The sequence below is a fragment of the Clinocottus analis genome, unplaced genomic scaffold, assembly GCF_023055335.1.
Source record: "Clinocottus analis isolate CAN_PGR_092001 unplaced genomic scaffold, fCliAna1.0.p SCAF_7, whole genome shotgun sequence".
Lineage (NCBI taxonomy): Eukaryota > Metazoa > Chordata > Actinopteri > Perciformes > Cottidae > Clinocottus > Clinocottus analis.
In genome coordinates this window covers 6,008,859-6,031,240 of record NW_027176229.1, presented here as the reverse complement: position 1 = coordinate 6,031,240, position 22,382 = coordinate 6,008,859, and the positions used below count along the sequence as shown (strand labels likewise).

At 42.4% G+C, this 22,382-nt stretch overlaps 4 protein-coding genes across 5 annotated transcripts in view; 1 reads left to right on the top strand and 3 right to left on the bottom strand.

Annotated features, from left to right (window-relative positions):
- col27a1b (collagen, type XXVII, alpha 1b) overlaps positions 1-11,963 on the top strand; it is a 58,736-nt gene extending 46,773 nt beyond the window's left edge. Inside the window, exons 40-62 of the mRNA XM_068604968.1 lie at positions 20-127; positions 237-290; positions 1,740-1,793; positions 2,832-2,888; positions 2,979-3,032; positions 3,150-3,203; positions 3,311-3,364; positions 3,479-3,532; positions 3,648-3,755; positions 3,858-3,965; positions 4,583-4,690; positions 4,784-4,837; positions 6,508-6,570; positions 6,742-6,795; positions 6,897-6,932; positions 7,407-7,424; positions 7,581-7,616; positions 8,303-8,329; positions 9,009-9,074; positions 9,177-9,345; positions 9,474-9,583; positions 10,112-10,330; positions 10,518-11,963. Of these exons, the coding sequence (XP_068461069.1) occupies positions 20-127; positions 237-290; positions 1,740-1,793; positions 2,832-2,888; positions 2,979-3,032; positions 3,150-3,203; positions 3,311-3,364; positions 3,479-3,532; positions 3,648-3,755; positions 3,858-3,965; positions 4,583-4,690; positions 4,784-4,837; positions 6,508-6,570; positions 6,742-6,795; positions 6,897-6,932; positions 7,407-7,424; positions 7,581-7,616; positions 8,303-8,329; positions 9,009-9,074; positions 9,177-9,345; positions 9,474-9,583; positions 10,112-10,330; positions 10,518-10,664 (1,812 nt within the window). The 3' untranslated portion in view covers positions 10,665-11,963. The remainder of the gene's footprint in view (positions 1-19; positions 128-236; positions 291-1,739; positions 1,794-2,831; positions 2,889-2,978; positions 3,033-3,149; positions 3,204-3,310; positions 3,365-3,478; positions 3,533-3,647; positions 3,756-3,857; positions 3,966-4,582; positions 4,691-4,783; positions 4,838-6,507; positions 6,571-6,741; positions 6,796-6,896; positions 6,933-7,406; positions 7,425-7,580; positions 7,617-8,302; positions 8,330-9,008; positions 9,075-9,176; positions 9,346-9,473; positions 9,584-10,111; positions 10,331-10,517) is intronic.
- An 82-nt stretch (positions 11,964-12,045) lies between these two features.
- On the bottom strand, positions 12,046-16,194 carry LOC137805397 (3-oxoacyl-[acyl-carrier-protein] reductase FabG-like). The gene is made up of 9 exons (XM_068605301.1): positions 16,032-16,194; positions 15,725-15,895; positions 14,614-14,792; positions 13,543-13,636; positions 13,374-13,443; positions 13,231-13,267; positions 13,047-13,110; positions 12,730-12,884; positions 12,046-12,538 (listed from the first exon to the last, which is right to left on the bottom strand). Exons 1-9 carry the CDS (start codon positions 16,053-16,055, stop codon positions 12,535-12,537), a joined length of 798 nt encoding a protein of 265 aa, XP_068461402.1. The 5' UTR covers positions 16,056-16,194; the 3' UTR covers positions 12,046-12,534.
- Positions 16,195-16,386: 192 nt separating this feature from the next.
- On the bottom strand, positions 16,387-19,714 carry zgc:101858 (uncharacterized protein LOC449555 homolog). Its single transcript, XM_068566272.1, has 8 exons — positions 19,621-19,714; positions 19,360-19,530; positions 18,809-18,987; positions 17,418-17,511; positions 17,264-17,333; positions 17,131-17,167; positions 16,919-16,982; positions 16,387-16,776 (listed from the first exon to the last, which is right to left on the bottom strand). Exons 1-8 carry the CDS (start codon positions 19,642-19,644, stop codon positions 16,618-16,620), a joined length of 798 nt encoding a protein of 265 aa, XP_068422373.1. The 5' UTR covers positions 19,645-19,714; the 3' UTR covers positions 16,387-16,617.
- A 206-nt stretch (positions 19,715-19,920) lies between these two features.
- Positions 19,921-21,886, bottom strand: ppil3 (peptidylprolyl isomerase (cyclophilin)-like 3). Of its 2 annotated transcripts, none has more exons than XM_068566560.1 (6): positions 21,831-21,886; positions 21,491-21,565; positions 20,950-21,043; positions 20,777-20,844; positions 20,543-20,661; positions 19,921-20,426 (listed from the first exon to the last, which is right to left on the bottom strand). In XM_068566560.1, the coding sequence occupies exons 1-6, from the start codon at positions 21,831-21,833 to the stop codon at positions 20,300-20,302; spliced, it is 486 nt and encodes a 161-aa protein (XP_068422661.1). In that variant the 5' UTR covers positions 21,834-21,886; the 3' UTR covers positions 19,921-20,299. The 2 variants fall into 2 exon arrangements, with proteins under 2 accessions (XP_068422661.1, XP_068422660.1); XM_068566559.1 differs by having other exon boundaries at positions 20,950-21,020.
- Between the last annotated feature and the right edge of the window lie 496 nt (positions 21,887-22,382).

Below are 22,382 nucleotides of genomic sequence, written 5' to 3'. Positions count from 1 at the left end.
ATCAATGGCCGCTCGCCAGGGGACCAAGGGTCAACAAGGTCACCTGGGTGAACCCGGGTCAACCGGTGAGCAGGGAGAGATGGGGTTTGATGGACAGAAGGGAGCGAGAGGAACCATCGGGCCAGTGGTAAGGCATCCACAGATAGTTTCAAAGACTTGCTTGGTTGTTGATGGATGTGGGCTAAATGAATATATATATATAGAGATATATAGATATATAACATATATTTCCCTAGGGTGCTCCAGGGAGAATGGGCCCACCAGGAGATCCAGGCATATTAGGTTACGAGGTAAGAACAGTGATGCAATAATGCAGGATGTTAGAAAAGTGACGGGTCCTACTGCAGCTGCAAACCTTAGAAAAGACTTTAATCTGCTGTCTATTCATGAATGGTAAAAGCAAGAGTGACAATCTTCTGCAAGCCTCTGCAATAAAGGCAGATTTGATTTATTGTATTGTACAAAAACTATGGTCACACTTTATATAAATGTCATGCCTATAATACATTATATGCACATTTGTAAGACATTAGCTTGCATTCATGTGGCTTTAAAAAAGTCTTTATAAAGTGTTCTAATCATGCATATTATTGTATTACAAGCTTTATAAAGTCTTTTAAGTGGAAGACATCATTAAGTATAAGTTCAGCATTCATAATGTGTTATACCTGCATACACAATGGATGGTGTTAGAAAGAAAAACACAGCACATTTCAACTACCATAACCTTTAATGAATGATAATACATTACGTCCACCATTTACCGTATTTTATAAACTTGATAAAAGTTGCCACGAGATGTCATGCATGATTATAAACATGTTTAAATGCATTATAATGTCTTATGAGTTAGCTTCTAATGCATTGTGGACATGCCTTTAAATAAAGAGCATAACCAAAATGTATTATCTTTTATGTTTATGCCACTGAGTGTTTACACAATGTAATATTGGATGGGTGACCCGCACACAAAAAGCCCAAAACGAGACAGTTGCTTGTTGTCAGGTACGATACCTGATGGAGATGTCATGCTGAAACGTCTTAGTTGTATTCAGTATATCTGGACGGGTCGATTTAGTGCGTGTGGGAATTTTTTTCTTTACATTATTTCGGCGTCTTTCACTCAGTAATTCAGAGCACTTCTTTTCTCTATCAATCCAAAAGCGTGGATGGATTTTTGGGATGTTACATAAAATAGCAAAACTCTTCAATTCTAACAAGCAATGTCTGCTGGCAGCAAGCTAAATGCACCTCTCCTCTAAGTAACCACACCAGCAAAGAGGGCATTGCATTTATTTATTTCTTTATTTTTAAGTTTTGGTGCGGTGGAGAAACTTTTCATTCACAGATTTATAATAAAAAATATTTTTTACTTCTTGTGCTAAAGAGATACATTTAAAAAAGGAAATTGCAATATAACTGGCCATTATCTGTGTGCCCACATAGCATATTCTGGATAAGATTGGTGATGAGAAATCAATCATGGCCGAGTTGAAACCCCAGTATAATCAAATTGTTGACACATAACTATGACGTGACTGATGGATCCTCAAATTGCCTTCTCCATGGCAACAAAAGATTAAGTGTTGATTGATGACATTGGCGCGTTATCAGTTTACAAAAGTTTTCTCCCCGTCGACTCTGTGTGTTTCTCTACACTACGAGCAGAGTATTTCACGCAGTAACTTGGGATTGAAGGCTGGGAGTTGACGTTCACGACCTTCTGTTTCTTGTCGTAGGGTCACACGGGACCGCAGGGCCCCCTCGGACCTCCTGGGCCAAAAGGTGAAAAGGTACACAACCACACACATATTGCTGCCTCTAACAGCCCTCTGCTCTTTGTCTGTGTCTCATGATCTCTGCAGGCCTGTAACGGTTGCATCACTTCACAACATGTAACCGCCGTGCAGCTCGTTGTCTTTCAGTGGCCAGTTGTTGTTTTTATGCATCTGGTTCCTCAGTTGTGTCCCTAATTAGTTCTTTCTCTGTCTGTCCTGTCCTTGCAATACTCTTAAAGTCATCCCTAATTTGGTCAATGATATGAACTAGGACATACCCAATTAACTCAGTGCTGTCAAATGTATATAATTAGCCAAGCACCTGGTCTGCTCATGATTTTAGGGATATTAGCGCCATAATTTGTGTTTATTTGACAGGAGCAACACAAAATGGAACACACATACAGTTTAGTTAGACGCTCATTTGCATTTTTCTTCTTCTTTTTTTTTTGAAGTCCCTGGGCAGGAGCCATCTGGATGTGGATATTTGTTACTTTCTCTATGCCAATATCCGCGAAATAATGGCCATGGTTGCTTTCTAATTAAATCAGTAACAAGTCATCACGCTGGTCGTTGCAAACTGTATGATTGTCAACTGAGTGAGACAATTCATGCAAAACATGCCGCATATAAATACACATCTGTATTGTTTCAAAGTTCATTGCTTTCATCCCTGTGAGTGTCAGCTGTGCTTGGCCCCTGGCCATCGCTAATTATTCTCCTACTCTTAGATGCCTAAAGGCTCTACGCTTGTATATTTCATATGACTCATGCACGTGGCTATTAAAATCATGCGCACATCCGCGGTTATTGTTTAATGAATCCCGTTAAAAAACCCTGAAATAGACACTGGCCCTGTTTCTGTGAAAACGGGATCATTGTGGGTAATACCGCATGTAGTGATTTGCCATTCATATAAAGAGAACGGGCAACGTGTTCCCATTGTTGTTACTCTTTCAAAGGAAACATGCATTGATTTTGCACAACACACTGGGTTTTATGGGACATTGCATTGATTGCGGTTGTGTGTCTGTGCCTATGCCGCTTGTTCAGGGGGAGCAGGGAGACGACAGCAAGGTAGAAGGTCCGGCAGGTCCCCAAGGTGGCAGAGTGAGTTTCTTATATCTTCCATCACTTGTGTCACTTGTGAGTTGTGAGTGGTCTGGATTGTCTCATTCATTTGTTTCCATATGAACCCAGGGTCCTCCGGGAAACAGAGGAGAGAGAGGAGAGCCGGGCGATCACGGACACATTGTGAGCAAAATAATAAAAAAATTTAAAAAAGGACATGTTGTTATTGACTTCATGTGACGTGTCAATCACATTCAAGGCAGTTCTGTACCTTAACATACTGAACATGATGTATTTCAGGGTCAAATAGGTGTTGATGGAAAGAGAGGTGAAGCTGGTGCCTCAGGGCTTCCTGTAAGTATTTATATCCCTTAAAATGTAAAAAAAACCAAAAAAACAATAAACGTTCAGCCATTGTGTCATATTGTCCAAACACAATGAAACGGCATCCGTCATTTTAGGGACACCTTGGGCCAAAGGGACAGCCAGGCTGGAAAGGATCCAAAGGTGACCAAGTAAGGACATAACATATAGTGGCATGGGTTTAGTTATTTAAACATTTAAACACTCACTTGCTTAATGACTGCATTCACTGCCATGCAACCATGTAAGAACTCTTAATACTGCAGGGTCAGAAAGGAAAATCCGGGGCGAGAGGAGCATCTGGGACCAAAGGACACGCAGTGAGTCGGATACACTTCTCACAATCTAATCAGACGTAACTCACGGTGGAGCTACATGTTGCTATTCACAACCAACGCGAGCTTTGACGTGAGCCTTCACGATGCTCTTTCTCAGGCTCCAGAGGGTCCTCTCGGCCCGCGGGGAGTCGTGGGCAGGGAGGGACTCGAGGGCCAGGCGGGCGTGGACGGACTGCCTGGTGAAGATGGAACCAGAGGAGTCGCGGTGAGGACGCTGGCAGCGGTCCCCCCCCTTTCCAATGGATGCAAAGAAAACCACCAAACAATACATGATTTCCTTGAATCCTTCTGACGCTTCTGTGTTCAGGGGGAGCAAGGAGAAGATGGAGAAGTGGGCTTACCTGGCAAACCTGGGCAGCAGGGCACAACTGGTGAGACGGGGCTTCCTGGAAGTCAAGGCTCCTACGGACCAAAGGTGAGAGTAATGGGTGGACAATTTGTAAAAAACACAAAATCTTATTCACTAATAAGTTATTGTTAAGCTATAACTTAAGTTTTGTTAATAGAGGCAATTTATATCGCCAATGTCAAGTGGCACTCTGCTGTAATCTGCCAGAGTTGCCTTCCTTGGCGCCACAATGTGTCTAAATGTTTATAGACCTTACTTTCATAGCAACAATTGCAGGAAAATAAGTGTCGCAAATATTAATGAGTTGGCATCGTCTTAGTTTCCGCGGCCTTAAAAGCATAACAGTGAGAAACACAAAGAGGTTTTACTCGGTAGCGTTTGGCATTCCTCCCCTCATCATAATGCAACTTTATTCCCTCACAACGTGCACAGCAACGTTTGGTTATACTGCATCTTGTAATGATGACTTTACGAGGCAGCCCACTTGAGATAAGAGGCTCTGTTCTTGGTATTTGGTTTGCTTCCCTCCTTGATGCAATAACGCATGGTGGGAAGCCAGTGAGGGACCGTGAGCAGGTCGCTGCCCTCGCAGGTCACGCTGGGTGTTCTGGTGTCTGTTTGGAGGTCACTGAGTGGGGAGGATGTCCGTGTGTTTACGTGTGTTTGTGTCTGTTATACTCCAGGGTGAGAGGGGTCTTCCGGGCCAAACTGGTGCCTCGGGAAAAAAAGGCTATGTCGGCGGGATGGGATACCCAGGAAAACAAGGAGAGCAGGGACCCAAAGGGCAACCCGTGAGCACTGAATTGTGAAATACTTTGCCTTGACGGCGCGTCCTCCCTGTTCAGTGCTTAAGATCATCATACTTGCTCTTCTCTGTTTACCAGGGGGATACTGGCCAACAAGGATTTCCAGGGGTGCTGGGTCTGTTTGGACCGAAGGTACGCGCATCCATCCAGCTGCACTCGCAACCGCAATGATGAACTTCAGGCCAATCGGACCTGAAGAGATTTAGTTTTCCAGTCTGAACAAAGGTCTCGATGGTCGATCTGACTCACATTTTGGTTGAAGTACTTCTGCGAAGTTTGAGCTTTTAAAATTGTATGGAGGTACATTACATTATCTTGTCTTCAGTGAAAAATTGATATGAAAGCTGTTACGCATTACTGTAACATGCCCCAGGATGACATCTGCTCCGCCATAAGTCTGCTCTACTTACAGCACTGCTGCACTATAGATTATTGCCAGCTGAAGAAACGGAGCAGGCTTTCCTGGAGTCTCGCTCTTTCATTTCAACCCTCGGGGTGATCTTGGATATTTTCCTACTGTGGGAGTTGAACAGGAGTGTGAAGCAGATGAGCTTTGTGTTAGTGTTCAGTGGAGTTTATTGTAATTGTTCTAACTCAGGAGTAATGAGTGTGGATAATTGGAGTTAAGTCGTCAGATGAAAGTGCAGCCTCTGAAACAAAGCACCTCAGGTCCTGGAGTGATGTGGAAATGGCTGCAATGCAACAATATTGACCGTATTCTAGATAAGAGATTAAGTTGTTTACCCTAGTTTCTCATAAAACTTTCCCACATGGAATTATTAAATTAATCAAAGGTAAGATGTGTTTTTATTTTATTACAGCGCAATTATGATAAAAGCCCTGTGCCGCAAACCATTTCTTTTTACAGCTTTAGGAGAGTAGATTAAAATTGGTAGCACGTGTATCGTTAAGCAGTGAGGTAGCTGTTTGCAGTGGAGTATGAACATGTTGCATCTTTCATAATATGCAGAAACACAACGGTTCTGTACCAGGTTGCCAGTAGACTAATACAAGAGCATTGCACCATATAAAACTTCACATAACCACAGTTTCTGAAGGCGCCTTTCGAAGAATGAGCTTGAGTTTAGCTCTTAAAGAACAGGGCGACCTTGAAGGAGCTGAGGATGGATGAGTAAAGTGGCGATCATCCTCTCGAGAGTAACATGAATGCATGCAAAATCATAATGAAGTGTAATTTGTTGAATGGCCTTGTGTCGTGTTGAAACCATTAGCTTATAAATAAGCAAGTGGATCATTGATTACATAATTAATTTAGCACAAAAGGGAAATATTCCAATGTATGTCATGTTGAATTCAGTCTGCACATGGTGCATACTACTACTACTAAAACATGTACTGGCATACTGAATAGTATGCTCGTGTGGCCCAATGTAAAAGCCTTAATGCTAAATCTAGAGCGTGTTTTGAGTCAACACTGGAATATGCACTTGAAATGAAGAACCTGATACAAGTTGCAATAAATAAAAATACATTTTGAAGGTTGTACAGAATATTAACTGCAGTAAAACCTCAAAAAACAAACAGATCATGTGTTTAAACGGAGAAGTGCTGCCTCTTTGGGAAGTTTATTTGGCAGCCAAAGTTAAAAATGGAAGGAACAGTAGGTAAAGACATCTCAGTTGTTTTAGCTTTTAACAAGGCGGCCATATTTCTCAATGTAACAAATCCTGCTCCTTATCAATAGAGGTCAAGAAAGGTCATTAAATACTCAATGCGGGTTTGCCCTTCAAACGTAGCATAATTTATCTGACGCTATACTCTATAAATACTTGTCTTTCTAGGGACCCCTGGGAGACGTTGGCCCAGCAGGGATCCAGGGACCAAAAGGACCCCGTGGTTTGTTGGTGAGATGAAGATTGATGGTAGTTTGGTAACTTTCAGCCAATGCCGGGGCACTGAACTTTAAAACAAAAACAAAACAAAAAAACTGTACACTTCCCATGAAAAATACACAGTGCTTCATCAGATAGTCCATCACATGTGTCGCCAGTCACCAACATGCCTCTGCCTTCCAGGGTATGGAGGGAGCTCTGGGCCCCGTTGGCATCATTGGCCCCAGCGGTCATCCTGTATGTACCTCATATCTCATCCTATCTGCCAAGCTTTGTGTGACTCCTCTCTGCTTTTTGGCAGTGATGGAGTGATCCTCTGTCTCCTTTCTCTCCATCAGGGACCCAAGGGTGACAAAGGAAGTCGGGGGGAGACGGTGCGTGGTGATGTTTTGATGAATCATTTTGTCTACTGTGAGCACAGAACTGTGTACTTAGTATGGAGACGGCACAACACTCGGCCTCCTTTGCCCTCAGCACTTTTCATTTCCTATTGTGCTCCAACTGTTTGTTCTTTACACTCGCAGTGACACTTTGCTGCTGTTGAATTCCTGTCAGGGTGATGAATGTTGGCTGCATGCTCATCTTAAGCTTTTTAAGTGGTTTGTTGAGAGCTGGAACGATCACTCCCAAAACGGCAGCGTTCATGTTTGAGTTTGCTGCCTGAAGTTAGGATTTAGAGAAGCAAGCGGGCATTTCAACAAACTGTACATACAGTTTGTTGGATTGGCACGAAGACGGCGTGACACCGTACATGATGGAATCATCTCCAGTCTGCTCTCAAGCTCTTTTTATTATTGTGGGCTCGTCCTCTTGTGAATATTGATGACTTTTTCTTGTGTTTCTTCAAGGGGTTGCAAGGACCAAGGGTGAGTAATTATTCACGCCTGTAGCTACATCATTATTCTTCGCACAGGCCGGTGGTCTGCTCAGTGCTCGATTGAATCAATCAGCCACTTCATCATCGTCCATAAAGGCCAAGTCCTAAATATGTTGACAGCTTCTGTGATGTTGCAACTTTTCAGGGTTTCCGTGGCCCTCGCGGACCTCCTGGACCACCGGTGAGTTTTAAATCCTCCGATGCGATTCAGTCCAGACTTTGAGTGTCTTAACACGAGAAGAAAAAGAGAAGCTTGCTCAAAACGGGTTCCTCAGTGAGAGTGGATCCCGCTGATTGATTTTCAGTATCGTTGAGTGCACAGAGCAGACTGCCGTCTGACTGTAGCATTTAGGCGTGAGATTAAAACTGTTCTAATCCAAAAACAAAGTCATTATTCATAATTCAGATCCCAATGCAATTCAAAGTTGCATTGAAAACCCGTACTCGGCTGTGGGTGCAGCGTCTAGTCTGCTGGAAAATCCTTTGAAGAGGAAAATCTAATTTGTACCCCTTAGTCAAACTGTGAGCTCATGATGGGTGTTAGTTGGACAATAATCAATGACTGGTTACAGAGCTATTTTTTATCCACTATCATCTGACTCAAACAGATGTTAGCCAGCGGCTCCCCTCATCTGCGTTTGACATGCTATATTTCCTGTTCGTTCACGCCTCATTTCCTGTGCATTCATGATTGTTTTTGTGCAAATCTGCATATTAGATCAGAATCCACCACCAACTGTGGAGAATAACATGTTTAGGATTTCTTTCAATATACACGAGACACTGAAGGCTGCTTCTAGAAAAGTGCAAATACAACAAATACATCCCGTCATACAAACACTACAGACGTTTCTCTTTGGTTTTCAGGGTCTTCCCAGTTCCTCACTGTCACTTGTAAGTATGTCTCTCTTTGATGTTTAAGTCTAAACTAATAAGTAAAAAAGACCATCATGTACATATAGTATGTCATAGAAAGCTGTAAAGAATGTGTATTATTGTATGTCATGAAAATGTCATAGTATATTATTAAATCATATTATAATGTATTATAAAATATCTGAAAAAGTAAGCGTATGGTTAGCATAAGACGTTCTGTAAAGTAATACTTTAGTGTATCTTTAACTTTCCGCTCATTAATGTCACTCATCTAAAAACTCTCGACATCTGTCTTTTGCATTTCTTTAAGATTTCATTTTGCAAAACTTTAATATGACAATTTACATTACATATGCCATAAAAAGTCATAAGTATATAGTATAGTCATTCATGAAATGGCACAAATAGACGAGGTTTAGTATGTCATGAATATCATATAAAAGTCATAGAATGTCATTAAAACTCAAAGTAAACTTTGTCATAAAGTCAAAGTAAGTCATGAAAAGTCATTTAAAAGTCCAAATAGTAAGTCATGAAAAGTCATTTAAAAGTCCAAATAGTAAGTCATGAAAGTCATTGATAAGTTGCAGTATAGTATTTCATAAAAAGTCAAAGTATAGTATGAATTCAAATGTCACATAAGTCAGTCATGGCATTGTTGTGCTTCCCCTCATCGCCTCGCTGTGTTCTCTGGCAGAGGAATGAGGCTCTTGGTGTCGCCTTCCAGGTCATCATGGACTCCCATGCTGCCCTGAGGCCCGAGGTTAGTTCTGTGTGTCGGAGTCCCAATGGGTATTATTCGCTTGAATGAGTCTGCCAAAAACAAATTACAACTCCACCGTGGCAATGTTTATGTCCGAAGCAGAAGTATCCGAGCGTGGACCTGCTCATGTTGGACCAGGGCACGGAGATCTTCAAGACCTTGCAGCATCTCAGCACTCTGATCCAGAGTCTGAAGAACCCGCTGGGAACCCGGGACAACCCGGCGCGGATCTGCCGGGACCTTCAGAGCTGTGAACAGAGGATGTACGATGGTGAGGAAGACGTATGACCTGCTTGGTGATTTCTGTGCACATATCCATCCTGTTCTTGTAAAGTGAGGCCCACTTCTCCCTCCTCCTCTCCTCCTCCTCCTCCTCCTCTTCCTCCTGCTCTTTGACAGGCACTTACTGGATCGATCCAAACCTCGGCTGTGCTGCCGACACCATAGAGGTGATGTGCAACTTCACTGCTGGTGGACAGACTTGTCTGAAACCCATCTCAGTGTCCAAGGTTTGGATCTCTTCTATATTTGGCCATTTAAACACAGTGAAACGTAAACTCACACCACTTGGACAAAGACAAGATCCCTTCAGGGAGTTTGTTACACTTTTCTTGCCCGATAATATAAACTGTAGACACAAGAATTCTTGGAATGAATCTTAAGGCTTCCCGTTTAGTCCCGTTGGCCAAGTCACGATCAAAGACACGCTCTGTTGGCAAGTACACATCGAGGAGCTGGAGTTCTTCTTAAGCCTGAATATTTTTTTGCAATTAAACATCACAACGTTGAAGATCACAAACACAGACTCGATGTCGGCGTACACTGTAAACGAAATAATTGGGACAGACTTGTGATCCTTGTATGACTAATTCTAATTAATTACCAACAGAAAACTACAACTGTACTTTTGTAACAGAGACTTACCAACTCCAGTTATCGTTTGCATCAGGAACTTTTCAGGAATTGTGTCATTTAAGAACAAGCCTATTCTCCTAAATTAGGATGATTTGAGTCACACAAAGTCTCGCTTTATGCAGCTGGAGACGGGAGTGGGTCGTATCCAGATGAACTTCATCCACCTTTTGAGCACCGAGGCCGTGCAGCACATCACCGTCCACTGCCTCAACACCCCCGTGTGGGCGGCAGGACCCTCCCTGCAGCCGTCATCCAGGGCTCTGAGCTTCAAGGCCTGGACGGGGGAGGTGATCCAGGCCGGCGACCTCCTAGAGCCGCTCATCCCCCGGGACGACTGTTGGGTAAGCGCGCGGCTATTTTACCGCCGCGGCTCCGTGTATGTCCTTGAGGCGTGTCCTTCCTCATAAAACATTTGCAAAGCCAACTCTTAAAAAACATATGTAAAAAAAAAAACAGGATAGTTCACATACACATTTTAAAAATGTTGTGCCGTTGAAAAACGATCCCAGTCGCCGCCTTTACTTTCAGATCAAAGATGGCCGCTGGCACCAGACCCACTTCATCTTCCAGACGCAGGACCCAAACTTACTCCCCATCGTGGATGTGTACAACCTACCGACCCGAGAGCGCGCGGCGCGCTTTCACCTCGAGGTTGGACCCGTGTGCTTCTTGTAGCCCCCTGTGGACGGGCCCCGGGAGAACTCGCCGTGGAGGGAGGTGGTGAACGGCTGATGCGTCCGTTGTTTCCAGAGCAACAGACCGCCGTTTTCCACCCGCGAAAGATGCCCGGACTGCAGAAACAGGAGAGGGGGCCACCTTCTTTTTCTTTTTTTCTCAGAGACTCCTTTGTGTGAGTCCCGAGCTGCTCTTTTTTGGAAGGCAGTAATATGAACGTCCCACCCTATGTTGTATCATATTTTCTTCACAGACTGTGACCCAATTTAGCAACACAAAAAACGATCTGTACAGAAATATGGGGGCGGTTAAATCTGCAATTGCAATAACTCATATTTTAATGTTCAAGTATTATTTATACATGTATATGTAATGTATATTGTAATATAAAGTGCAATAGTTATTTTTCCACAGCCTTCAGGCATAAATACATTAGAAACATCACTCATTCAGGTATGCAGTGTGTCTCAGACACACATGCGCATGGTCTCCAGGTAAGTCTTTTTGAACCCCACCCCCTCATACGATCACCTGCTGTGTGCTGCTTTCCGGGTTACAGCGCACGGGAGGCCCCTCCACAGTGTGTCAAGATGCTACCTCGTACCGCACCGCTCATCTCGCAGCAAAACAAGAAGACCTGACTGATAGGATCCGGGTGACACGGAGGTGACACCTGCTGCTGCAACCAGTTGACACTCGTGTGATAAACTCTCGTCAGCTCTCGGCAAAGCTAGATATATGCTTTACGAGAGAGAGAGAGAGAGAGAGAAAAAAAAAAAAAGAAAAAAAGGGAAGATTGTAAAATATACACGCAGGCCAAATTCATTAAATTATATTTTCAAGGTATTATTTTAACATTTTCAATATTCTTTGTATTGTCTGACAAGTTTTTGTATCTGTCAAACTGTAAATGTCTATAATTATGCAGCCTTTTATTATCTACAGTGGATTCTATTTAAATTTTATTTAAATTCTGGTTAGCTTTTCAGTTCACAACCAGGCATCGGTCATATTTTATAAGTAATTTAGAGCGTTAATGATTCTACAGTCTGTTTTTGTTTTTTGTTTTTCTCAAATTATCTGTCTGAAAAGATCAACTGTATATGAGGACATTACCATCTGTATTATTTACTGCTCATGCATCTGTCACTCAAAAAGGTGCTTCAATGGCGATTGGTCCCGCCCACCTATAAACTCAGAGGATTTCTTACAAGCCACAACAACCGCCACGCTACAGGAGCTCAGTGTGTCTGATCTGTGTGGACATGTTATGCTGCGTGAAGGAAGTCTCACGACTCAAACCGGTAATTCAATAAAAGTCTGAAACCTTTGTTGATAAGCAGCTTTCATTTTATTTGTTGGTCAAAGAAAACGTAATAGCAAATTGTCGACAGTTTAACTGTGTTTTAGTTGCCTAATCATTTCACAAATGGAACTGTCAAATCCTGACAGCTAGTATTGTTAACACGGAGACTAAGTAAGGAAGTAATGCCTTTCTGTCTTTATTCATTTATTTGTTGACAACTCCCCGGTCAGTTTCATTGTGTCATGGCCGGTCTAGGAGAATAGGGCATAACAACGGGTCTCTCCTCCCAGTGAGCCTAGCCCAAACCATCAAACTAAACAATCTCTGAAAGTAACCTCACTTCCATAACTCACAAAGTAACACAACAGAGTACAGGTATCTTATCCATCTCTCCACCAGTAAACAAGAGAAAACAAGTTTAAACAAAAAGGGCTTTTCACCCCTACTACTACCCAGAAAGCTCAATAACCCCACCACCCAAGGATCAGTCAAGTGCAGCATGGCCCGGTTGGAAGCTGGAGAGACGAGAGAGCGCGCCAGCCTCCAAAGGTTCCCTCCATCCTATCACCTGGAACGAAACAGAGCAAAGCATGTAAAATAATGTAACAGCACACCCTCAGGCAGGGAGGTGAACAGCATTGATGTTCATCTTCTTATGAGTCACAACAAGTGGCAACTAAAAATGACAAACACAGGCAGACTTGGAGGTTGAAATAACTATATTAGCAGACTGCTGCATCTTAATATACACAATCTCACATTGGACACATGGCATGGCGGCCTCCGTCGATGGGCAGGTTGACTCCAGTGATGAAGCTGGCCGCATCGGACGCCAGGAAGGCGATGCTTTGGGCCACTTCGTCCACCTCCCCTGGTCGACCGAGGGCATGGGTGTGTTTACAGTCTGCAATAAACTGGATGGTGGAAAGAAGAAACGGAAGATTAACAGGCACAGAGTGTTACTTGGATATATTGCGAACTGGCTCCCACTATACTGTCAGATGTGCTATCAGGTGCTTGGCTGTGACAGAACCTCTGAGGGAACACATATGCTAGTATTGGACGTGAGGCGTTACCTGGGCATACTCGTCCCCAACTATTCCAGCTTTATTGTGGACCTCTGTGACGATCACACCGGGGCTGCAGACGTGCAGCAGGAGCGGGGATACGACATACGGTGCATCAGGGATATCCAAAATATGAATGAGGTAAATTACTCAATACAATAAAATACATGATGTTTTTAACACAACTTCTTACCGGACACAATTCACTCTGACTTGCTTTGGTGCCAAGTCTGAAATAATAGTAAAAAAAGGCCTTGTGTTATTTATTGTAAACTTTGACGATGCTGAACGTAGAAAAATGTTCAGCAAGGAGAGAAAAAAAAAAGTCTCCCTCACCAAGCGCTGTACAACGTGTGAAGTGATCAATGGCGGACTTGGACATGCAGTAGGCCAGCACACCGGGGAACTACAGAGAACACAGTGTTACTTTTATTGCTTTGAGCATTGAGACACAAAGGTGCACAGCTGGTGTAGGTGTGCATGTGTGGCCCGCTGTAACACCCACTGCTCTCTCTCCGTTGATACTGGATACGTTGACAATGGAGCCCTTGGTCTTGATCAGATGGGGCACACAGAGCTGAGTCAGGTGGTAAACGGCTCTAGGGAAATGAAACAGAAGTGATGATGAAATGAAATGATCAACAATATACATGAAGACTAAATATCCCCAGTTACAATTCTATAGCGAAATCTGTGGGTGAGCACAACTTTGCTGAGAGCTCGTCCTGTATAAAACTACAAAACTACCAAATCCACAAACGGACCCCATGTCTGCTCCTGCACCGTGACAAGATGAAAGGGAGACACAGCAAAACATGGTTTATTCACCAACTGAGGTGGGTTTCAAAACCCCAAAACAGTTACAAATCATGCAGCTGTCGCCTGCCTGGCCTCAGCCGGACCACGCCGAGTGATAGAGAGCGAGAGAGATGGCGGTCCCAGAGGCGGAGCTTTATTCCTGGAAAGTCCAGGTTTTCTCCATTAGAGTATTCTCCCCCCTCATTTTACCTGTATGAGACAGACAGACAGACAGACAGACAGACAGACAGACAGACAGACAGACAGACAGACCAGGTAACCGTCACAGGTACTACAGGATTTCTAATAGACTAACTGTCGGTGACACCCCATTTCATCCCAATCTCAGACGCATGCACACACTCTTACTAGCTTCCCCACCTGTGCGAGAAATACAGATAGTATTTTGACGGGAACCTTTTTTTTCCCCGTGGGAAAACTCTGCCCACACTTAGCAGTGGAGGTAAAATAATACATGTTCAAGATCCTGAACAGCACAAGTGTCTTATCTCTATTTATCTACATCACCCCATGAAAAAAAATAGTTTCAAAATGCAAATAACATTTTGGAAAAAATACATATTATGGTAGAGTACGGGAATTTAAATCTAGGTTTCTCCAATGTACATAAAACATTGTTTGAATATGTATTTTTCATGAAAACTAGTGAGTTGTCGTAATTGAACTATGATATATGGAGGGGTGAATGACTCCACTCCACTAAAAACTGAAACGAACCTTACAGGAGGGTTAAGATGTCAGCCGTTTGAAACCCTACCTGACATTAATGTTCATGACCCGGTCATACTGAGCCAGGTCTGATGTCTCGATGCTGCCCATGACCAGGATACCAGCGTTGTTAATGAGGACATCCAGTCTGCCGAAGTGACCAACAGTTTTCTCCACCATCTTCCTCACCGTCTCCTCGTCGGTGAGGTCTCCAGGAACAAGCAACGGCTAATGCAAACAAACAAACCTTTCAAAATCATATTCACGCAATACTGAACAAATAACTTTGTAATGTTTGCATGTGTTTAAATGTGTCAGAATGTATTCCAGTGTCAGAAATGGTCATTTTATATTGTCTAATTGTAGTGACACTTTTCTTTAAAACAAACACCCATTTAGCATATGCCTATTTCACGTAAAATAAGTTTCATTCAGTTTTACCCTTAGGTGCAGTTATGCATTGGGGCACAGTAGTTAAAGAGAAGACCTCTTAAACTTAGCGAAGCATTTATTGGACCTTTTGGAATATTTTTTGTATCACACTTAAAAAAATCAGGCATATTTATTAATATATTGATCATAACAATGTTTATTTTAGAAACAATAACACATGATGTTCATTGCTTTTGGAACATTTGGCATTGTAATATGGCATAATCCATATTGCATAATGAGATACAATTCAATGCCGATAAAAATTAATTACAAGTGAATTATTACTTCATGTACCGGCTATATAATATTTGATACCTATGTTTTCAAAACAATTTTACTATAAAATGATGAACTAAACATCAAGTAATTATAGGTACCCTTTTCAAAATTAGCAACGATTTCCTCCCATTTAGGAAAAGGCCTTCAGATCCCTGCTACTGCCTGCAGTGCATGGAAAATCCAACAGGTGGCGGAATACATGTAAACGAGTGTAGGCTATGCAACCGGTTTTACAGGAAAGTGTCGCGCACGTTAAATAGCTACGTCGAGGCCTCTGAAACTCATTTAAGCTAGCAAAGACGATACAAATGGCGCGACAGGGTAAACTCATCTTTTGGTCCACTAAGGACTCCACTGCAGAGTGTCAAAGGGTTTGTACTCTGGTTAATATTTCATCCCACGTCCCACACGCACCACCAGTGTCCAGCTCAGTGGGAGTTGGTTACCTCTGCTGCGCCACAGTCGGTGCACTGTTTGGCTACTTTCTTTAGGTTTTCCTCGTCGCGGCCGTTCAGAGCCAACAGGGCTCCTAGTTTGGCGAACAGGAGGCTCGTGCCCGCGCCGATGCCCGCGCTCGCCCCCGTGATGAGGGTCACTTTCCCCTTCAGGGAGGACACCTGAAACAGGTGTGCACACAGTTACGTCATCTTTACGACGAACAGATGAACTGTAGTTAAGTTCGTTAAAGTAAACACAAAAAGAAGCAATGATGAAGTGCACAGACAAAACGGAACAAACACATAGTGAACTTACTTTAAATGCATCGCATGAGGCCATTTCTGAGTTGTCTTAATGAGGTTTGGATGAAGTTGCTTTGCCCCGCGAGTCTGAGAGCTCTCAAGATCAAGTCTTGTCTGGAGTTCACCGTTTCTCAATTTCCGTTCATGTCTGTACTTGTATTAGGCTTTTACACCCAGCCCACCTTTGAAGTGGTATTATATATAATATATATATAATATATATATATATATATTCTTATATATATATATATATATATATATATATATATATATATATATATATATATATATATATATATATATATATATATATATATATATATGTATAGCAGCTTTCCTTCTCTTTTTTGTCGAAGAAAACTTAATAGCAAAGTCCAAAATAAATAGTAAATGGGACAAAATAAAGATACATTTTACAATCCTGACAGATAACATTGTAAACACGGAGAAAAACTGTGTCCTTAAAGAAATGCTTTTCTTTTTCTGACAACACCCTGTCAGATCAGTGTTAGTGGCAACTAAAAATAACTAAAACACAGGCAGACTTGGAGGTTGAAATAACTATATTAGCAGACTGCGGCATCTTAATACACACAATCTCATCTTGGACACATGGCATGGCGGCCTCCGTCCACTGGCAGGTTGACTCCAGTGATGAAGCTGGCCGCATCGGACGCCAGGAAGGCGATGCTTTGGGCCACTTCGTCCACCTCCCCTGGTCGACCGAGGGCATGGGTGTGCTTACATTTTGCAAGAAACTGGATGGCAAAAAAAAAAAGATTGACAGACACAGAGTGTTTCTTTAATATATTACAAACTGGCTTATTGTCAGCTGTGCAATTAGATGCTAGGATGTGACAGAACCTCTGAGAGAACACATATGCCAGTATTGGACGTTACCTGGGCATACTGTTCCTCATCTAGTCCGGCTCTCTTGTGGACCTCTGTGACGATCACACCGGGGCTGCAGAGGTGCAGGGGCGGGGATACAACATATGGTGCATCAGGGATTTCATTCCCAACAGAAACAGCTGATATCAATGCTTTCTAAATCAGCTAATTATATATATCCAAAACATGAATTAATATTTTTTGGGAATAAAACGCCTTACCAGACAGAGTTCACTCTGACTTGCTTTGATGCCAACTCTGAAACAAAAAAAAGACTCATGTTATGTATTGTGAACTTTGACAATGCTGAGCATACTACATAGTAGAAGGAGAGGAAAAACATGGCTCCCTCACCAAGCGCTGTACAACGAGTGAACTGATCAATGGCGGACTTGGACATGCAGTAGGCCAGCACACCGGGGAACTACAGAGAGAACACAGTGTTACTTCTAGTGCTTTGAGCATTGTGACACAAAGGTGTGGCTGTGTGGCCCGCTGTAACACCCACTGATCTCTGTCCATTGACACTGGATACATTGACAATGGAGCCCTTGGTCTTGATCAGGTGGGGCACACAGAGCTGAGTCAGGTGGTACACGGTTCTGGGGAAATGAAACAAAAGTGATGGGACAGTCTCACTGAAATGATTAGTAACATATTATGTGAAGATTCAATATCCTTAGTTACAACTAATAACGAAATCTGTGAGTGAGCACATCTTTGCTTCAGTGCCGGGTCGTGCATTTTCTACCTGGGCCTTCTGTGCCATCTGACATCGTTTCCATAAATACGTACATGACGGGATGCTGAGTCATTGCATGTAGTCTACATCAACAAGAACCAATTCACAAGAACCCGTCACATTTAGTAATAACAAAACAATCCAACAAAACTGCGGCACTAAAACACCGCACACTCAAGAGAACGAGCCACGCTCAGAAGGAACGATATTAACTACCGTAAAATTTGCCACCGCGCTCACCTGAGGAGGCGCTATGGAAAACAGGCTGACGGCGAGGGAACCCCTGCCTCCCGCCTTCACAGCGCCAGCCTCTCCGGCGGAGAACAAAGCTGGGTGACGCCGTGGTGGGGCGAGAGGCGCTAAGGCCCGAGTAGCAGCTGCTGCCGCTGGCTGCACTATTTGAGCTCAAGTAAACAACACTAAAATAAAAGTGTTGTCAGCGTTAGCTGCAGAAGCTAGCTCACCGACAGCCACAGCAGCAGGACCCGCCCCGGCTCAATACCCGATGCGGGCAGCAGCAACAGAACTGTCGCTTATGATTTAATATGACTGCAGATGTAAAAACAGTAACACAAACAGCAGTTCACTCACCAGATACTGTTCACTTAAAGACAAATTCCATCCTCCTCTCTTTGTGAAACTTTTCAATGACGCGGTTGTACAGTTTCTGTACGCTTCAGTTCCAGTAGTTATAATACACGTAGTGAATTTGTGAAAAGCAATTCAATTATAAAATAGCTATAACTTTGTGATTCTGGTAAGGCCAGCAGAGAAGGCTTAGCTGGCCCTGACGGCCCACAAACGGACCCCATGTCTGTGTCCACAGGAAGGACTTGCAGTTTTGCTCCTTAACATTCATGCATACACGCACACTGTATACAAGGTGATCTTGATTTAGTCAAGCAACATGTTCACATCATGTAAATACAACGAGATTCATGCAGAAAAGCACACATTAATCAATATTTTTTTCTAAATTACCTTTAAAATTATCTCCATTTATCTTGCCACTCAAAAAGCATGGTTGTTTCTTATAATGATATAAACAATAAACAAGAAATAAAACGGATACAATATATTTTCTTCAGTTTTGATCAGAAAATGTATTAAAAAAATACAATCTATTCCCATATTCTTTTTGAGAAACATCCAGCTACCTGACATTGATGTTCATGATCCGGTCATACTGAGCCAGGTCTGATGTCTCGATGCTGCCCATGGCGAGAATACCAGCGCTGTTAATGAGGACATCCAGTCTGCCGAAGTGAGAGACAGTTTTCTCCACAGTCTTCCTCACCGTCTCCTCGTCAGTGAGGTCTCCAGGAACAAGCAACGGCTAACAAACAAACACACACACGCACACAGTTCTGAACTTTCAGGCATTTTTTAAAAGGTTTAAAACATCCTATTCACAAAATACTGAATACATCACTTTGTAATGTTTGCATGTTTTTAAATGTGTCTGAAATCATTTTATATTGTCTTCTTAGACCTCTTTAACTTAACGTGTGAGGCTTTGATGATTGTAAGTATCCACAAGGGGATCACCACGCCAAACTCCATTCATAAAAACATCAAGTGTAGAATCTGACTAATTCTCCTTGTCTTTTGCTCCACTGCAGAGTGTCAAAGGGTTTGTACTCTGGTTAATATTTCATCCCACGTCCCACACGCACCACCAGTGTCCAGCTCAGTGGGAGTTGGTTACCTCTGCTGCGCCACAGTCGGTGCACTGTTTGGCTACTTTCTTTAGGTTTTCCTCGTCGCGGCCGTTCAGAGCCAACAGGGCTCCTAGTTTGGCGAACAGGAGGCTCGTGCCCGCGCCGATGCCCGAGCTGGCCCCCGTGATGAGGGTTACTTTCCCCGTCAGGGAGGACACCTGAAACAGGTGTGCACACAGTTACGTCATCTTTACGAAAAAAGCAAAAAACTATAATGAAGTACACGGACAAACAAACAAGGTACTTACTTTGAATGCATCGTCTGAGGCCATTTCTGTGTTTTAATGTAACACTACTTTGTATGAACTCGCTTCGCCCACTGAGCCAGAGAGACACGCTTCGTCCACTAGTGATGACGTAGTGGGGGCTTACGGGTTTGACAGCGATGCTTTTTTTTTGACCGCCAACCCAGCCATAAGAGTCATGTCTTTTGAATTGGTGACATTAAACAATATTAATTTATTCACGCAGAAAATGTTTTGAAATTATGCTACAAAAAAGTATATTATTTACAAAAGTTTTATTTAGTACAAAACATTGACCACTTATTCACATTGGCCATAATGAAAAAAAAAACAGACGTTGTATAGCAGTGCTGTATAACTCTGAATATATGATGAATAGAGCAAGGTAACCTTTAATTGCAATGCAAACAACAATATGCATACCAAGCTAGACATTGTAAAGAGCATACACATGAGTTTAGCTTTAAGATGCAAAGTCAAATTTATTAGAAAATGCTAGTACAAAAATGTGATTTACTTAATTTTAGAGTGTGTGTTTTTTGTTTTACGTCTGGAGGCTTTCTATGTAATTTCTAGCCTCTGACAAGTTATTTATTTAAACTTTGGAATGGTACTCTACACTTCCTATTGGAAAGACCAGAGTACATGTTTGCGTTAAAGGCTTATTTAAAGAAGAAACTGTCTATCCAGCAAAAGGGTTGGCATGAATCGTCACATCCTTTATCCGGGTTTCCGTCAGAGGTCGGAACGTCTTCTCATTGACAGGAAGTTTCTCCAGCTCATCCAGTGTCTCGAGGCCATCGATGATTCTATGCACGGGAGAGATGACGCCGTCAGCTGCTTCAATAAAATATATTCTAAACAATCTAACTTTCCAGCACACGTCTGCAGAGCCAAAACATTTTTCTGTATAAACTTTGCATACTTTCCAAACACTGTGTACTTCATGTCCAGATGGGGCTGTTTGGCATATGTGAAGAAAAACTGGGAGCCATTTGTGTTGGGGCCATTGTTTGCCATTGAGACCACCCCTCTTACATTATGCTGAAATGAAAGAAAGCAACAAAAAAAAAACAGAAAGGTTACAAGAAGACTGAGGAAATATGAGGCAAGGCTCTTGCTAACGTAAGCAAACCAGTAAGAACTGGTCAGTACTCACTTTTAGGTGCTCACTGAACTCATCTTCATATTTGCGACCCCATATACTCGTTCCTCCTTTGCCAGTGCCTGATTGGTTCAATCAAATTATGGCGAATAACAACCAGGTAAGGATATGAATTCTGCTTTTTCAGTAATGAATGAAATGCAGCAGATGCAACAACAAGCTCATACCTGTAGGATCTCCAGTTTGGACCATGAAGCCTTTAATATTGCGGTGGAAGACACAGCCAGCGTAGAACCCACTGGCACACAAAGCAAGAAAGTTCTGTAAATAGTGAAATATAAATATTAGAATATTTCATGACTTTCTAGAATAAAAAGGTGTAAATACTTGTTTAGGCCTTCATAAATTACAGCAGCATTATAATCCCAAATGGTGTCTGTAATAACAGTTTTAACTCAAACTAAACCAAACATGAACGAGGAATATTAAAAGAGACTGAAGTGAATTAATGTACCCAATTACATTCATAAAAGTGTTGCACTCATGAACAATCTTCGGTACTTTTACCGGGGTATTTCAATTTTGATCACATAAAGTAGACTGGAATATTGTATACATGATTATTCTGATATTGGCACTTTTTCATAATGGGTACTTTTTTTTAATCCCAATACCTGAATGGGAGCAGCAGTTAAAGAGCTGCAGTGTGTGACGCAGCGTCAACACTCTTAAGGTGAGCTGAAGCCAAAGTTAGTTATGTTCACTTACCTCGCATGTTTTCGGTGCCCGCTCACAAAACAATTCGATTTTAATTTCTCCCAGGTCTGTTTGAAGGGTGACAGCCTGTAATATTAAGGAAAGAAACATCATTAACCCCAAAAAGGTTAACTTTATAGGAGCCATCATTCATTACTGTTTGCTAGCTAGCTTAGCCTGTTAGCTGGACCGCACCATATAAGCACGTTCTCCTTCCAAAAACAAAGTTTTTCGCCTGACTTCTAACAAACGAATGCGCCTTAAAACACCATATTAGTTGATAGCTTATCAAACTGTTATGTTACTTATATGTTCACAGATATCTGCTGGAAATGTCCACAATTCAATTTACCATTTTAAACGGTGCGTCTTTGAACAAGTTCGTCGGAAAAACATGTCCGTGTAGGTGCAGTGGCCAGCGACAAATGGTTCCGCGTGGAATTTACAGTGTGGCGAAATGGAAGGGAATATTCACGTCTGCACGGATCTGTTGAAGCTCAATGTAAACAACCATAACTACCCAGTCTCTGCAGGTGGTTAACACCTGTGATGCTGTTAAGACGTGGTCAAATCACCATGCTATGTAGCCCCTGGACATAAATTGTGGGGTCATATTAGCCACCCATCAATTTCTGTGAAATGTTTACCGTTTTTCTTTGGTTTCTCCGCTTCTGTATTATATTGTCCTATAGGCACACAAGTGGGATGATTGCATTAGATTTCGTTGCAGGGACCTTGTTAAAATCAGGGCCTCAACATGGGGTAGTCCCACAGGATGCACCTTTTAGCCTCATGCCAGCTTATTTTCTGCTTTGGTTAATAATACCAAACACAGAGCTGGTCAGTTGACAGCTTCTCTACCAAACACCAAGATACAACTTTAAAACACTTACTCCACGAGACA

What these genes read in the sequence shown, in the direction of transcription:
- LOC137805397 (XM_068605301.1), bottom strand. Translation starts at nt 16,055, where the DNA reads ATGGCCTCATGCGATGCATTTAAA. An exon ending in GTCATGAACATTAATGTCAG is followed by an intron (nt 13,637 to 14,613) that starts GTAGGGTTTCAA and finishes TCATTTCCCTAG; the next exon opens with AGCCGTTTACCACCTGACTC. An exon ending in TTGGGGACGAGTATGCCCAG is followed by an intron (nt 12,885 to 13,046) that starts GTAACGCCTCAC and finishes TCCACCATCCAG; the next exon opens with TTTATTGCAGACTGTAAACA.
- zgc:101858 (XM_068566272.1), bottom strand. Translation starts at nt 19,644, where the DNA reads ATGGCCTCAGACGATGCATTCAAA. An exon ending in CCTCAGACGATGCATTCAAA is followed by an intron (nt 19,531 to 19,620) that starts GTAAGTACCTTG and finishes CACCTGTTTCAG; the next exon opens with GTGTCCTCCCTGACGGGGAA. An exon ending in CACTCGTTGTACAGCGCTTG is followed by an intron (nt 17,168 to 17,263) that starts GTGAGGGAGCCA and finishes TTTTTGTTTCAG; the next exon opens with AGTTGGCATCAAAGCAAGTC.
- ppil3 (XM_068566559.1), bottom strand. Translation starts at nt 21,874, where the DNA reads ATGTTTTTCCGACGAACTTGTTCAAAGACGCACCGTTTAAAATG. An exon ending in AAGACGCACCGTTTAAAATG is followed by an intron (nt 21,566 to 21,830) that starts GTAAATTGAATT and finishes TTAATATTACAG; the next exon opens with GCTGTCACCCTTCAAACAGA. An exon ending in AAGTACACAGTGTTTGGAAA is followed by an intron (nt 20,427 to 20,542) that starts GTATGCAAAGTT and finishes TCCCGTGCATAG; the next exon opens with AATCATCGATGGCCTCGAGA.